General features: G+C 43.3%; 1 protein-coding gene across 3 annotated transcripts in view; it reads right to left on the reverse strand.

The window, feature by feature from the left end:
- Nucleotides 1–16,944, reverse strand: part of LAMB4 (laminin subunit beta 4) — a 933,969-nt gene that overhangs the window by 849,487 nt on the left and 67,538 nt on the right. For 2 of the 3 annotated variants that reach the window (XM_069629159.1, XM_069629158.1), the window contains exon 2: nucleotides 1,623–1,690. In XM_069629159.1, coding sequence (XP_069485260.1) covers nucleotides 1,623–1,690 — 68 coding nt within the window. Of the gene's footprint in view, nucleotides 1–1,622; nucleotides 1,691–16,944 lie in introns of those variants that run through there. The other variant, XM_069629160.1, reaches the window with a different exon arrangement.

Here is a 16,944-nt window from a genome sequence, read left to right on the forward strand (position 1 = left end):
TGGAGTCCCACAGGACTCCAAGGGAATGGGAACACTGAAACACAGGCACTGTTGTTACCAGCAGCCTATTTCTGAACCGACTCACTTATAATGAGTGCCATAGAGTCAAGGGTAAGTCAGTATTATTGATAGTAACATTTTGGTGAATCTACCCTATGAGTGTGTTGTTCTGACTTCAAGATGTTTGGAAAAGGCAACTTATTGCGACTACTAAGGTTGGGTTTCAACAGGGATTAAAGATTGCTACCTGCTATTGAAAAGGTAAATAGGTTGATGACCCATATTAGTTTTTTCAAACAAAAGATTGTGCGTCATTGAAAAATAATGCATAATACAGTATCAGGAAAGATGCATTTCGAAAGGGAAATAAGACAAAAATATGTATTTCACATATTCTGAACAGGATAACTATGCAGAAACTATTTGTATTTGTATTTAATTTGGCTTAAAAAGCACTTCCACCAAAGTACTGAATGTAAAGCATCGGTACATCGTATATGAGAAATTAAATCTCATGATCAAATAAAAAAATGACAGAGACTAAAATGGTCTTTTAGGTGACTGTCCAGGAGAGTGAGGGAAGAGAGAGATCTAATGACACATAGAAATGTCTTCCAGTGCCTGGGAGCAGGAGAGAAAAAGATCGAAATCAAGATTAAGCACAAGGATGGCAATGGACATCCAAAAGAAACTGAGAATGGGATCTAAGAGAGTGACTGGAGGAGTCAAAATAAATTAAATTACATGATCAAATGAAAAAGGACAGAGGCTAAACATGGTCTTTTAGGTGAGAGTCCAAGAGAGTGAAAGAAGAGAAATACCCAATGACACAGAAATGTATCCCAGTGTCTGGTAGCAGGGAGAGAAACATATTGAAATCAAGATTAGGCACAAGGAGGGCAAGGGACAACCAAAAGAACCTGAAATTGAGATCTAAGAGTGTGATTGGAACAGCAAAGGAAAATCAGAGAGGAAAGATATGGAGGAGCCAGACCATGACGGCACTTGAAAATAATAGAGAAAATGAAATATCAATGACACACGAAGGTCAAACAGCAAGGATGAGTTAGTTCAGGAGGCACCATCGCACAGGGGCAGAGACAAAAGAGGAAGCAACTAGAAGAACTACAGATCAAGTGAAGAGGAGCCAATGGATTAGAAGGAAGGCCAGCAAGAAACAAAGATCAATAATCAAGATGTGAAAACATTAGCAGAGAAATTAGAAGTTTGGAAGCAAGAAAAGATAGAAAAGGATGAGCCTTCGAATATTATAAAGGAGGAAACATCAGGACTAAGCAGCAGTGGAAACAGGAGAAAAAGAAATGAGAGGTGTCAACCAGTAACCCAGGATTACAAGCGTAGATAGCAGGAGATGGAGGGGAATAGCGGAAAAGGATAATGGAGGCAGAATGGTAAAGCCAGAAAAAACGATAACTTTTGCTTAAGAAGAATTAAGGTGTAGAAAGATATCGACATCCAGGACCGGATAGTGAGCAACCACGTATAATAGCATGCTTCTCATAGTGTAGGTTGTTTTACATTTCTGCATTTGTTTTAAATTGCTAAACCTGATCGTACTATTGTCAATAAAGTCAAAATGTAAGAAAAGGCATTGCACATACCAAGAATGTAGGCAAGTAAAAGAGGCAGCCTCATCGTCCTTGAAAAAGAGCGAGAAATTGATTGGTTTCTGTAAGAAGAAGGAAAAACATGAACAATATGCAGCGTTCACCCACTCTGCTCAGAATTTGAATGTTTGGGTGCATGCATTAGGTCTTACAGCAACTCATTGATACATTGAATAAATCATCAAACAGAGAGAAGAGCTGGAGGTAAAAAGCATACCACGCCCTAAAAGCATGCATCACAAAGTGGCAGAGTACTTAAATGAAGCTTCCAGCTGCAGGATACATTATGTACATGACTGCCTAATTCTGACTGTTTTTGAGCAGGGCATTCACATTGCTAGAACAGAAGTAGCTTCAAATCCATTTCGGCCGTATGGATTGCACAATGGACCTCCTGTGGCAGTGCACGCACCGCGGATGATATTTCCCCCTGACAAGCATCGGGATGGTAATGAAACAAGCAATGGCAACAAAAACAGTTTTGGCTTTTTCGTAGCCATTGGATGGGTATTTGTCAGCCACGGCCATATTGCTGTTACCTAGCCATAAGATGGCAACATCTGGAAAATTGTATGATTGCCTCTGCATAAGATAGCAGTGCCTGGCAAATGCCTATCTAAAACCTATGTACAAGCTATAAGTGTTGCATTTTTCTATGCTTGCTTGTTGGTTTTGGGGAATTGTTTGTGGTGCTTGCTCCACAAAATTGCAGAAACCATTGTTGCAGAAGAGAGTGAGAAAGGGAATGGGGGTTCTCCTCCACTCTCTCTACCATCACCCACCGACCCCATGCCCATTGAATGTGCTGGTTGGGTTTTGTTTGGGCTATTTTGGGCTACTTTTGACAAGTCCTCCCAAGGCTGCTTTTCTTCATGTTTTTTGCCCCAACCAACTACCATCACCCACCCATCCCAACCCCACTCTCTCACCCCACTCACCCACCCCAACTCAGCCTACCCCCACCCTCTAACCCTACCCCATCCCTCTCTACCCTCACCCACCTAGTTGTCACAATCTCTAACCTTAACCACCTATCCTTGTTGATCAGGGCACGCCATGTTGATCAGGATGGTGTGGGGGTGCTGATTTTACTCGATCTGTCAGCCACCTTCGATACTGTTGATCACCCCACCCTGATCGCTCATTTGACCTGTGCTGGACTCTCTGGACAGGTACTTGAGTGGTTCTCCTACTTTCTGTCGTGACGGTCTCAGTCTATCCATCTTTCACCGTTTTATTCTAAATCTGTGCCTTTAAGTTGGTTCCACTTTATCTGCCATTTTGTTCAACATTTATATCCAGCCACTGATCAGACTTATCCTCTCCCATCGCTTCATGTGTTATTCCTACGTCGACGATAGGCACATTATTTTGCGGCTTGATCTCTCTTCTTCAGAGATGGCTAGGCGGCTGAGGGATTGCTTTGAGGCCATGGGAGGATGGATGGCTGACAACTGGCTTAAGCTGAATGCTGAAAAAACAGGTACTGGTTGTAGGCTCCTCTGACCCTTCTCTTTTCTGGACCTCTGATTTGTGTCCCTCCACACTTGGGCCCTGTCCTTCGACAGTTGCAGTGGTGAAATATCTAGGTGTACAAATCTCAGCCTCTCTGTCGATGAAGGTCAAGTCGCCACTGTCTGTCAATTCAGGCATTTAAACCTGATGACCCTTCGTAAGGTCCTTCCCTATCTTCCCCTTTGTTTCATGCCCCAGTGGTTTTCTCTTTGATTCTAAGTGTCATCGACTACTGCAACTCCCTCTTCGTGGCACAGCCAGCTTACTTGCTCCGCCACCTCGAGCTGCTATAAAAGATGGAAGCCAGGGCGGTTCTATACTCCCATTTTGGCTCTTGTATGACTCCATTCCTTTGCGTGTTGCACTGGCTCCTGGTGAAGAAACGTGTTCTATTTAAGTGTTAAGGATTTCAATCGGGCGATACACACCGGACCAGGACCCTTGCCCTTAGCCTTGGATGTAGAGCACAATTGGAATGCTTTATCTTTATTTGCTGCAAATTGAAATTGAGCTGGCACACAACTCGTCTCACACCCCCATTTACAAATGCCCCGGGTCACAATGGACCAGGAACCAGGCTGGTTGGTAGGAATGTAATATTTATTTATTTTTAAGATTGAAAGAAATCACACACATTTTAATATTGGGCCTCACTCACCAATGGTGTGATAATTACAATGTAAACCACTGAAATACACTTGATAAAACTTCTACAAGAACATATCCAAAGCACAAATGAATAGGAACACTTTTTCAATTAGGATAGATAGCAGCCGAGTTAAGGTTTCCCCCTGCAATGTTTCCTCAACCCACAATTAATCGGATTCTGAGTGGATAGAAAGAAGCAGCAAGGAGTCAGGAAGATTAACATAAGAGCCAAAAACGGATTTCAAAACCCTTTGCAATTGCTAAAAATGACACTTGGATTTTGACAGATAATAAATTAAATGTCTAGTTAAATAATGAGGTACATATGTTTTATCACAGTATCAGGGATGTCATATCACTAGCAACTATAAGGCAAGGTATCACAAAAGGCATACAGATCAAAAACAATTTGAAAGTAAGAACACGATGCAGCCGAATCACATGTTGGAAAGTTGCATTTTTCTATTTTGCAGTTTTAAATGTCAAAATGTTTTTTTAAGAAAAACGGGTGGAATACTCGGAATTGGAATGCGGTTTTTGGGCTGGAGGATAAAGGCACATCACAGGGACAATATAGAAGTGAAAGGATGGCTATAGTTGAAGAACTGGATGAGATTTGCAAGATAGAAAGAGGTTTGTTTTTTGGTAAAATAAAGCCGTTAAAGAGAGGAAATCGGTTTGGAAACAGAAAGGACAAGTTTGACTTAAATTAGATTATTAAGGCTAGATTGTTAAAGAAAGACATGGTACGATCCAAGGTTAATTTGCAACGTAACCCTTCACCCCACGTTCAGATCTATGTGGGAATTCATTTAAATTATTCCAAATATTGCTAAGGAGTTACAAGATGGGATGAATGAAAGAATTGCGCTAACACTAGAAAAACAAGAACAGGCTGCATAGAGAATTCTAACAGTTTTGGACAAGTTACCAGAGTGTGGATAGGATTACTTAGACAGTAGAACAAATACAAAGTACAAAATGGGGTAGGCTATGTGTTGTTATGGGATGAGGAAATACTCACAATCCGCTCTTGGATGTGGGATTAGGAACAGTCAACTGGGTTCTGGACTCAAAAGCTCGGGTCACCAGGTAGCGGCGGACTCTCCTAGCAGAACAACAGCTGGGCCTGTATGGTCACTGGATAACACCCGTTGTAGCACAGTTAGAGTCACAACAGGTCAGTCTATTTCTACTCTGCCTTATTCTGCTTTTGATGTTTGATTTTTCCTTGATTAATACCACTCATCTTTAATAAAAGCCACACAGCTAGTTGCATGTGAAGCTTCCTAGATGCCAGCTGCATTTAGACCTGTGGGTGTTTTTGTTGTAATGCTTGCATTAGGGTATAGCACCCCTGTGTTGCCAACCACCGGGCTGGGTATATATGTACATTACACACGCATCCAGCTATAGATGTGTTTGTACATTTATGTTCTTTGCGAACATTGCCAATCAAAAGTAATCTATGTGGCCTAGATTGATTTAAACCATATTTTGGTCCACATCTAGGTGCTTCTGGCAGAAGGCTGAACACTGTCAGCACCTGCAGTGGGACTGAAGTTCCACAGTCACAAAGTAGGACCACCCGAAGAGAGAAGACACCAATGTCGAGGGTAAAATGTCACCCACACAAGGCAACCCAAGGACACATGATGTATCCCCACCACAACTCATGTCTGTGCCTTTTCTCTCTTCCCCCTTTCCTCCCCTCCCGTCCCCACCCTGCTCTGTGCCATTACAGAATGGTCCATTTGAAATCAATGAGCTAGATTCAGCTTCTTCCATCAACAACAGCGCCACTAACTGTCAGCTGTCCCAGCCCTGATGAAAATGGTCTTCACCACTGAAATAGGTTGGCTCATCACAACACTGTAACAGCACAACATAATTGAATGTAATATGCCAGACTACAGTTTGATCTATCCAAATGAAGACAAGGACTGATCAAGGATCTTCACTGTGTATCCAGGACACAGGGACACAAAAAACCTTAAATATTAAGAAAAAAACAAAAGAAGAACAAAAAGAAACTGACACGAGGATCCCTGGTCCACCATGTACTAATCATACCCACCCCCTAGCACCACGGTTGCAGTGGTAAAATTGCCATAAACATCAACTAAGGAACTGTGGGTCTTTTTAAGAAAAATCTGCCCCCAAGGGAAACTCAATAAAGCCAATAATGTTTCACTTTGAGGACAGTCTTCTTTTATGACAAATAACAAAGCTCTGCAAAGACGTTGTCTTTTACAAAATCATTTAAATAAAAATACCCAAATCCAAGTGTGAAAATATCATAACTAAGGGAAGATTTGGAGACTAGACTGCCCTTTAGGTCCAGTACGTGGATACCCCACTGGATAACAGGTACAGCTGGATGGCAGTGGTCAGCGGGCATGCAGTTAGTGGGAAAAAAGCCGGTCTGGTCACAGCATGCTCCCCAAAAGGGTACCACAGCTTTGTCCCTTTTGTTATTGTGGTTTTTAGTGGGATTTCTGGATCAAGGCCTTGCTGGATAGGGTCAGCTATGCTTTGGCCTTGCAGTGGAATCTGGAATCTGGTAAAATGGATGTAGAATATCAGGAAACGCAGGCGCTGGAAATTCAGGAGAGAGTTTCTCCAGAGTTCTTCCAGCCTCCTTTTTGATAAGGCATGGTGACATCATAGGAATATATGGTGAGGAAGGCTTAGCTGGGCATGCCTCTAAACAACTGGATTGGCCAGGGATGATTGTTACCGCCTTGCTGTCAGCTGGTTGGTTTTTTAGGGACATGACATCAGCTTTATGAGGTGGGCTTTACAATGTAAAGTATCATCCCACAGTTATTTTAGCTAAAATCATTCTTCACATAGATCACACATTTAAGCAACTGTTGCATTTTTGCAAATTATCTAGGCAGTTTACATATTTCACGCAGTGTATGACAGTCCAACTCTCTAGTTTGTAAGACTTTGTTTCATCCGTCTAATAATTTTTCGCCATTTTCGGTGATAAATATTCGACCTAATATTCTATATCTTTATACATGGGTATAGATTATCATAAGGCATGTAAGTATTGAATTTCAAAGTGGCATCATGTACACTTTCCTCAGAATTTCCAATTCTCTGCCATTTCTGTTCCCAATATGGCAGTGAAGGCTACCATGTCTTGTTTAAAAATCACAAAAAATACATTTAAACTGTTAACTTTTTACATTCCTGCGAAATCCTGTTGCAGAGATAAAAGTCTTAAAAGTTTATTAATAAAATAGTATTTTGAAACAAATGGTCAACATTGTCTCCCAAATAAGGGCATAGCTTATTAGGCTGCTCTTGAGTTGGCTTTGAAGCTACCAGTAAAAGTTGCGAGGACGTGTGATTTCCTATTTCACACGCATGTGTCCCAGAATTCTTATTGTAAGAGGCCTCTGCCCAGACAAAAGTCTGATGGGCATGGTATGTTTAGTGCTTTTGGTCCATTCAAAGTTTTCAAAGGTAGCAATTAGCATGCATGTGTCCTAGAATCTATTGTAGCTCCTTCTTTTGGGGGTTAGGCCACTCCTGTTGTCAGCCAAATGTCCCTTGAGCCATGGCAGAAAACCTGTTTGGGCTGATTTCCCCAGTGTAGCCACTGCCATTATGTCTTTATTTTATTTTATATTGTTCTGAATCAGAGGCAAGCCTGTTGAATAAAACATCCCATATATGCTTCCCAGCAAAACCCCCTTTACATTACTAGGCAAGGACAAGTTTTTATTCAACACTAGCTGTCCCCAGCCATGCATTTCTGTGGCTCAGTCTGGTTAAATGGAAAAGAAAGAAAAGAAAAAGTGCACATTTCGAATATGTTTAATTTGACAATGATTGTGGGCACTTCTTAATGGTTCTGGCGGTTCTCCAAGTTGAGGCAGTTTAATTTTCCCAGCGGCGAAACACATTCCTTTTGTTTCTCCATTAAATTTCAGAGCCTTGCAATAAGGACACACTTCAGTCATGGTGCTGATTAGAAAATGCTGGCTCAAACTATAATCATCAGCTGGGTTGTACCAGAATGCAAGGCGATTGTAATTGTGTGATTGCTGAGCATGGAGTTGTGTTTGACGCTGATCTGCTGTTTCTCGTTGACATCTTTCAGCCACTCTCAGCCTGTCACGTACATTCTGTTTAGAACGAAGCAGATCTGAAGCTGCAGAACGGGATCGCCATGCTCGCAACCGTGCATCCTAAAGTCTTGCTGCACATCGCTCTGCTGCTTCCTCGGCACGTATTTGAGCATTGAAATGGAATCGTAAAATAGTGTGTGTTGCTTTTGCAGCCAACAGATGCCGCGGTTTGGCAGTAAAATGTTCAGAATAGCGTGTGTTGCTTTTATGTCCAACAGATGGCGCTGTTTTTCAGAAAAAGCATGTTTTTACCTGTCACAGGTGTGACATCTATGTATAGTAGGCATATAAAAACACGCGCCTATTTGAATGCAACGTGGTGTCAAAATTTCAAAGCAATCGGTGAAGAACTTTCAGAGATTTAAGATTTTGAACAAACAAACATTTACATTTTTATTTTTATAGATTGTACTTTTAAAACAGGCATTTTGTTGGGTTTGCAAAAGCCCATTTTGACACATGGTGAAGGCTGCTGGGATGTCTCTTTTAAACAATATTGTTTTGCAGCCCTAGTCAGTTTCATTTATACAGTAATTTGTTCAGGACACAGGTTCACTGAAATTGACATATGCCCATAGAGCTAGGGTTTCTTTGAAGCATTCATTTTTGACATTTTGTAACTCAAAAGTCAAGCGTTTCCCATGCGGCTGAAAGTAAAGCTTCTGTTGCTTCCCCAGTTCTGGCCTTATATGGCCTGTTATTCAGGGATAATGCTGTTTTCTGCTGGAGCACTATCTGGATATGGGTGGGCATGGCAGGGCCTCATTGATAAAAGCAATGTGCTGTTGAACAGATGGAAATAGCGTAAAAGCGGCATCATTTTAAACGTAAAATATTTCCCCTTTTCCAGGGAAAATGTTGTGCTAGCAGCAAAGCAGTGCTGCTTTTCCATTTTCTTCTTGGGTGCATGTAAGAAACACACTGGCAGGCTTTCTCAGTGTGTCCCCTTTCCCATTCTGCCCAAGAGGTGCTTGGCAAACAGTGCAGCCATCCTTTTGTAGCTGCAAAACGCAGTTTTGATACGAGGCAGTGGTGCTCAAAGGAGCCATCGCAGCCATTTTCTGTTAACTGCTGAAATGCAGCTTGGTTATGGATGGGAATTCTGCTGAGTGGGTCCATGCATCCCACATAAATCTCTGTGTATTGTGCACAAAGCATTCTATAAAGTTGGATCCAAATATATTGAGGCCGGATTCTGTCCTTATATCTCTCGTGTTGGGGGTGAACTTTTTCGGTGGTGGCTGCTGCGAAAGCATGGAAAGCATGGAACTCTCTCCCCTTTGCATTGCAAGCTGTGATGAATGATCTATCCTTTCATTGCCTTTTAAAGACCCATTTGTTTTAAAACCACCTGTTCTGGCCTCTGTTTCAGCCAGGGTTTGATGGTTTATAGCACCAAGAGGCCTTCCGGTGTATGCTGCGCTCTATAGGATTACTTAACGTAACATAACATAATATAACCATACCTTCTGTACCACCTCCACCTACCCTACCCCCATACTCTCTTCCCCACCCACCCTACACCCACTCTCTCAACCATCCACACCCACCTGACCAATCCCTGCTCTCTCTACCCTCGCCCGCCAAAACCCTCTCTCTCTATCCCCACCCTCCCACCCTGTCTACATACCCCAACCTCTCTACTCCAACCCACCTTCTCTACCCTACCCTCTCTACCCCAGTCCACCCACCCCAAGCCACTCAGTAAACCCCTGGCACCCACCACACTTACCCAACTCTCTCTACCCCAACCCACCCTACCCCATTTCTCTCTAACCCCACCCTACCGCTACACAAACTCCATTGTCTCTATCCCCACCCATCCTACCCTATTATCTCTACATAACCACCCACCCTAACCCCATTCTCTCTAGACTCTCTCTCCCTACCTCCACACTCTCTACCCCCACCCACTCTACCTCTATACTTTCTACCCCACCCACCCTAACTCCACACTCTCTACCCCCACCCATCGGTACCCAGTCATTTTACTGAATACAAAACAGAGTGGTAAATTTCACCGAAGTACATAACCACAAAAAACACCAAAAATATTAATTAAATATATATGCGGTAGTGGGGAAAGGGGTTAAAATGAGTTGGAATGGGGTTGTGGTGGCGTTTTAAGGATAGAAAAACAAGGGGCTTTGGGGTATTATGGCCGCGATGAAAAGTACCACTCTGAAATTGTGGTTGGTAAAAATAAAATCCACCCTACCTCCACTCTCTACCCCCCACCCACCATACCCATACCCCACTCTCTACCCAACCAACCACACCTGCGCCCACCCAACACCCTACCCCCACTCCCTCTCACCCCAACCATCCATCTGACCCCCACCCCGCCTCACACTCTCTACCTCATCCACCTACCCTACCCCCAACCACCCTAGTCCAAATAACTCTACCCCCACCCACACTACCCCCACTCACCTACCCTACCTGCACACTCTCTACCCAATCCATCCACCCTACATCCACGCTCTACCCCCACCCATTCAAACTACCCCCACTCTCTACTCCAAACCACCTACTGTACTCCTCTCTTTCCTCAACCGTTTTTGCCAGTTGACTACATTGATTAAGTTTTCTGTATTTTCCAAGGCATGGTTGCAGAAAACAAAAAACTAAATAATTCTGAAAATCGCACATTGTATACATGTTTCAAGCGACTTCAAATTCACTGGTCAACGTCATTGTATCATATTCCTTGTTTCTTAGTGTTTGTATTCCCTTGAAAATAATCTACCTACATCTGCTGAAAATGTGTTTATATCACACTAAAAGGCAGACAAGCAGAATTGGTGTCCCAGATTATTTCAATTTGTTGTTCCAAAGGGCTGAAAAACCTATAAAAGCAATCCCCACCGCCAATCGGTCACCTAACCTCAATTTCATACTTGCCCCCAGGCCACTGTGCATTCAGGAACTCAGGAGTCAGATCTCTCTGATTTTTGACCCAACTAAGGGAACATCTTGACTCAAAAGATCTCAATTTGTTGAACCAAACATCAGAAAAAAATACAAAAACATTCCTCATCCACCAACCCATTGACTAATCAGTATTTCATGCTGGCCGCCAGACCAAGGAGTATTCAGTAACTCAGAAACTATGTCCCTTTTTTATCATTCACCCAACTACAGGAGAACAGCCTGGTTTAGATCAGGATATAGAAAGAGATATGGAACGAGTCTCTCATTACGTTTTTTAACAAGATTTGTTAAGGATGGTTTAGCCTCATAGAATGCTTCCATAGATGAATTTCTATAGAGGTTGGATTTACCCAGAACAGTGAATATGAGTTGGATGAAGAATTGGTTAATAGCAGAGATAATCGAAAGCACTCAAAGTGACAAAGCTACTGAGGCACATGCCTTAAAATGAGCCAGGGTGTCCTATTGTTCCATTACTTGGAACCATTCTAGAGCTTTTGGGCCAATTCATAGACTTTATTCTTAGACCCATAGCTTGACAGACACCTCCTTTTTTAGCATACTCTAGGGATGTCATACATTGATTGAAGGAAAGCCATTTAATACAATGACAGAATTAATCGTTATGATGGAAATTAGAGTCATGAAAGATTTTCTAGATTCCAGAGAAGCACAACATTCTATTCCTACTTTGTTTGTTTTAGAACTATTGGAAATATCATTAAGTAAAACTACTTCAGATTCAAGGATTCATTTTATTTAAGGATTAAAGGCACAGTGTTGGGGATGCATTTTGCTAACCTTTACAAGGCTAGGTACAAAGAGCTTTACATCCTCACAAGCAAAATAATTTTTTTGCAAATGACTTAAAAAAAATATATTGATGACGTTCTGATACTTTGGGACACAGAAAAAGGACAAATTAAAGATTTTGTCAAATCAATTAACTCTTTAGATTCCAATTTATTTTAAATTCACTTCTTCTAATAAACGAGAGATTGTGTTGTTAGATCTCACTATCAAAGATGAATGTTGCAATTAGCAGTTGGCCTCTTCAGAAAACCCAATGACCAAAATACTACATTACATTTTGATAGTTATTATCCCAAGGCACTCATAGAGAATATCCCATATGGCCAGTTCCTAAGAGCAAGACATAGTTGCACTACCCTTATTGATTACCATCAACAGGTGGAAATCACCACTACACTTCAAACAAGAGTTTATCACAAACATTTGCTCAGACGACCAAAAATGAGTCATGGGCCAGGCAGAGTTATTCTGTTATAGACACAACAAACGAAGGAAGGTTCAGACAATTTGGTTTGCATGACTACTTTTAGCCAACACAGCAATATATCAAGAGATTAGTCTTAAAATAATAACGCATTTTTACAACTGAATTAACCTGAGCTCAAACAATCACTATTTGCATTTAGGAAAGGGAAACATTTTAGACAATCACTTGTGTGTGCTGATAGAATAAAGAACAAACCTCTGAATACATTAACTACGCTTTGGGGCCTGGATCCAGTAAAAGGCCACTATCCTTGTGGCACTCGTAGTGTGTGTAAATTCACATCACCAAAAACTACTTTGAAGGTAGGAGAAATAAACATGGGATGTAAACACTCATACAACTGGTGAAAGTCATAATATTATATGTTATTAGCACCGGGGGCAGGGGAGAGCAGCCAATCAGGGTCCTTGGATCGTGGGCTGATACTCCCGTTCAGAGCCGACGCTCCATGGAACCCCTCTGGCTTCTTCCCCCGTCCTGCACAGCCATCTTCTCCACAACCACCCGCCCTTTCCCGTCCATTTTTAACTGATCCCAAACCCCAGCCCCACTTACCGGATTGTGGCAGCAGCTCTGCCTGCCGCAGCTTCCCTCCATCTTGCTTTGCCTGCCGCCATGCAAATGGAAGAGGGGCTCTGTATGGAGCCCTGCCTTCCAGAACAATGGTGGCCATCTTGACACAGTATTTTCATTCATTGAATGGGACGCCGCTTTTTTTTTAACACCCTAGGTTACCGCTTTGGTAACCCGGGGTGCTAATAGCGTTAAATACTTGTTCCACTGGCTATACGAGGGGTAACCCTCTGGTGCCCTCATTAAACACCCTTGCTTCGCTCTGGCTGCCGGGCCGCCTGTGGAACGGTTAGTTAACGCTATACTCAATGCTCTTGTAACAAAATTTATGTGTGGAAAATTTCGAGGCACGTTAGCACACCTATCTTTGAACATCGCTCCAAAATCTGTACTACACCTCAATATGATGGGTCATCATCCTGACCAGCTTCAATGGTGGACGATAGAAAAAATTAATACTTCTGAAAGAATTAGATCCGAAGAAAAATGGTCAATTAGAGAATAATTTTGGACCGAATGACCACGATGAATGACATCAAAAGAACTGTGTTTGGTAAATTCTTTCAATTATTTCACCTATTTACCAGCAGAATACATTTTAGGATGTTTACATGACTCTTTGCACACAGGAATGTATACATGACTCTTTGCACACAGGAATGTACTAATATAAAGCTACAGGTGTACTCTTTAGAAACAGGCGCCACCGCTACGAACATTAGATCACTGGTCGCATTGTACACATGTAAAGTGTAGAAGAAAATCGTAAGCTTCCTGACAGAGAACACGAATGCTATACACACATGAAATCACGTGATAGCTCCTTACGTTCTCTGCATATGCACAAAAAGGGTTCCCAGCTAGAAATGGTTGTAGAGTTATTACTTTGCAAGTTAGCACACCAGAGACTGGTTAAGGAAAAGTATTTTTTCGAAAACACCATGGTTGTAGACACATTTACATTTTCAACTGGCATTCAGTTTGCCCTTTTTTGATGTCACGTTTATGGATTATGGAGAAGAGATTCTGCAAAGAAATGTAGGCTCCACTTGAAGCTCTTTCTTATTCATGCCACCACACTGGTTTTATTTAACAGCGTTAAACAGGGTATGTGTGCAGACTGCATTTTTCTTTCGATTTCTAGACACTTATTGAAAGGATATAAATGATATTTATGGCATCAAATCTTGTTTTTTGCAAGCAATGAATATACAGAAACAAGGACTCTGCTTTACTGGGAACTGTTTAATCTGCACTGACTAGAGTCTCCCGACCAAGGACCGGCACTGCGAGTCGCTCCTCGACTCTTGCCGTCATCATCCCTGCCACACGCTTCCTGGAGGAGGCGGGGCCACGCACGACACGTGCGCCGATCACGTGACCTCGGGAGCAGCCAAAAGACCAGGCTGCCTCCCGCTCTGTGCACTGCTTTTACTGGGAACTGTTTAACCTGCACTGACTAGAGTCTCCCGACCAAGGACCGGCACTGCGAGTCGCTCCTCAATTCTTGCCGTCATCATCCCTGCGACACGCTTCCGTGAGGAGGCGGGGCCACGCACGACACGTGCGCTGATCACGTGACCTGGGGAGCAGCCAAAAGACCAGGCTGCCTCCCGCTCTGTGCGCTGCTTTTACTGGGAACTGTTTAATCTGCACTGAATAGAGTCTCCCGACCAAGGACCAGCACTGCGAGTCGCTCCTCGAAACTTGCCGTCATCATCCCTGCCACACGCTTCCTGGAGGAGGCGGGACCACGCACGACACGTGTGCCGATCACGTGACCTCGGGAGCAGCCAAAAGACACAGGCCACCACCCTTGCGGCGTTAAGCCCAACAGGGGTAAAGCCTGAAGGCTGTTGAGCGGCTGTTTGGCGCTGGTGACGCGCAAACTACATCCGGGAAGACTGCGGGGGATTTACCTCTTTGATCCCCTCTGAGCGCCCTACGGAGTTGTGCCCAAAGTCACTCTATGTTCCTCCATTGTAGATAGAAAATCAGCCGGCGAGGGGCCGCAGTTACGAACTCCTTTATGGGACTACCATTCGTGCACTACCATTCCAAGTTTTTTCAGAGATCCAAGCTCATAAATCTTCAGCTCACGTGTGGAGAGCGCGTTAATCCGCGACCGGCAGCGACCAATTCATAATGACTGCACAAACAGGAAATGAAGGACCACACACGCGCAGAAAACCATCCAACAGCGCCGGATGCAAAACCCCTGGACTGCCTTAAAAGCAGACCCACTTCTTGAGACTGTAAAGGTAAGCACTTCTAAACGTGTTCGACATCCTATCGAACTAGCTTCCCCTACTGACGCATTGTCTGACATATCATCAGTCTCAGCTTCAAGGCCCATCTTATCATCGGAAATGTGTGTTGCCGCCTCTCCCCCCCTTTCCTCACCATCGCGCACCCCAACATCTATCCCTATAACATCCGAGTTAATAGCTGACAGGGACGAGATGAATAACCTTTCCTTACCCAATAGCAGTGACATTGCTCCTGATCAGGCCACACTACTTCCAGAAGTAATCACTTGTCAGCTCGCCAGAACGGGTGAGCTGAATACATCCGCCTGTGCAGAGGCTGCAGCTCCCGCTGAAGTCTTCGATGAGCGCGAATCAATCTTCGCGCCCAATAACAATTCTATGCACTCCAAAACCCTTCCTCCATGTAACCCACTAATGCTGACTGATCTACCTCATGTACCTGTAAGCCTATCAGGTCTGTCTTTGGTAGCTACCTGTAAACGAACTGATCCTAACCTGTTAACCTCGGCAACAGCTGATGAATTTTTCTCTCCCTTTGATTTCACCGACGCAGAGTTAATGGAAGCCTCTCAAGATGGTGACGAAAAACACGAGCATCAGTAAGAGCGTGTACACCACTGACCAACACACACGTGAAATCCAGTGCCCAAACATCAAAGCTGTGATTGGTTGCGACATTGAATCTAACACCATGACCCCACAAGATGTCAGCCGTAGTGGGCATGAAATAAACAATCTTCGCTTTTTAGAAGGCGATGCAAATGAAAAACAACCAAAGAAACACCAAAATGCCACCATTTCACCTCAGCCCCTTTGCACAGATCCTCAAGATCGGCCATACATACCAAAGCTTCCTCAGCCACTCCCCCTGACTAACTCTATCATGAATACTCAAAATATCTTTCAATATGATGCTGGTCTAGACAATCTGCCTTTCCACACAAGTGACAATTCACATAATTCATGAAATTCAAAACTGACCTCTCCTCGCTCTAGGGTAAATCTAGTCGAAGATGAAAACCTTGGAGGTCTGCGAGGCCTCAGCGTGAAAGAGACTCGACTAAAACCACACGTGCTTATAATCAACAAAGACACTCTCTCTACATCCAGGAGAGCAAGCTCACGCACCAAAGTCGCACAGCTACCATGTGACAGTCATGTCCTGCCAGCTGTCAACATCTCTGGTTTTAGCGACGTCCACTCTGATCCTGCCAACAACTCTCAGTCAAGCACTGCTGAAAATCCGGATCTAAATCTAAACCGAGTCTCTCGTCCGCTGCAGCGATGCAGATTTACAACAACGTTTTGGCTGCTTCTTCCACTGCTTTGCTACCCTTCCTAAAAATGTATGAATCACTTCATGAAGCCATCAAAGACCAGACTTCCGTAATCATTACTCTGAAAGAAAAGATGGATAAATTTGAAGCTGTGACCAATTTCTTACAATCTCAGTTATCTCAGGAGGCGGAACAGACCCTGCGATGGCAAGAGCGGCTAAGTGATCTTGCCGCACGGCACCATTGTCAAAATGACTCTCTATCAGATGGCCTTCTTGAAGCTGTAAAGTGGATGCGCCATTCAACACAAACGATGAACTCAAATTTGGCGCTCGTTAAGGATCCTCCAAGGCCAGCGGTCAATACCATCGTAAAGCCTCCATCACAACCTCTAATCCTTGCTCCTGACTCTATGGCCTCTCTTGCTTGCGCAAACAATCCACACCTACCTGTTATTCCTTCTGAGCATGAACATACTGAAAAAGGCACTGGCAGTACAATTGACAAAGTCAGAATAATTAATCTGGACACAATACCTCAAGTGTTTACCTCAAATACCACATTAAAGGACCATTCAAAATGTCCACCTCAATTTGCCATTCCATTGAATCCTACTGGTTCATTCGGCATTTTTGGTGGCCCTGCTAAATC

This window comes from Ambystoma mexicanum, chromosome 12 (genome assembly GCF_040938575.1).
Source record: "Ambystoma mexicanum isolate Mex_15411 chromosome 12, UKY_AmexF1_1, whole genome shotgun sequence".
Classification (NCBI taxonomy): domain Eukaryota; kingdom Metazoa; phylum Chordata; class Amphibia; order Caudata; family Ambystomatidae; genus Ambystoma; species Ambystoma mexicanum.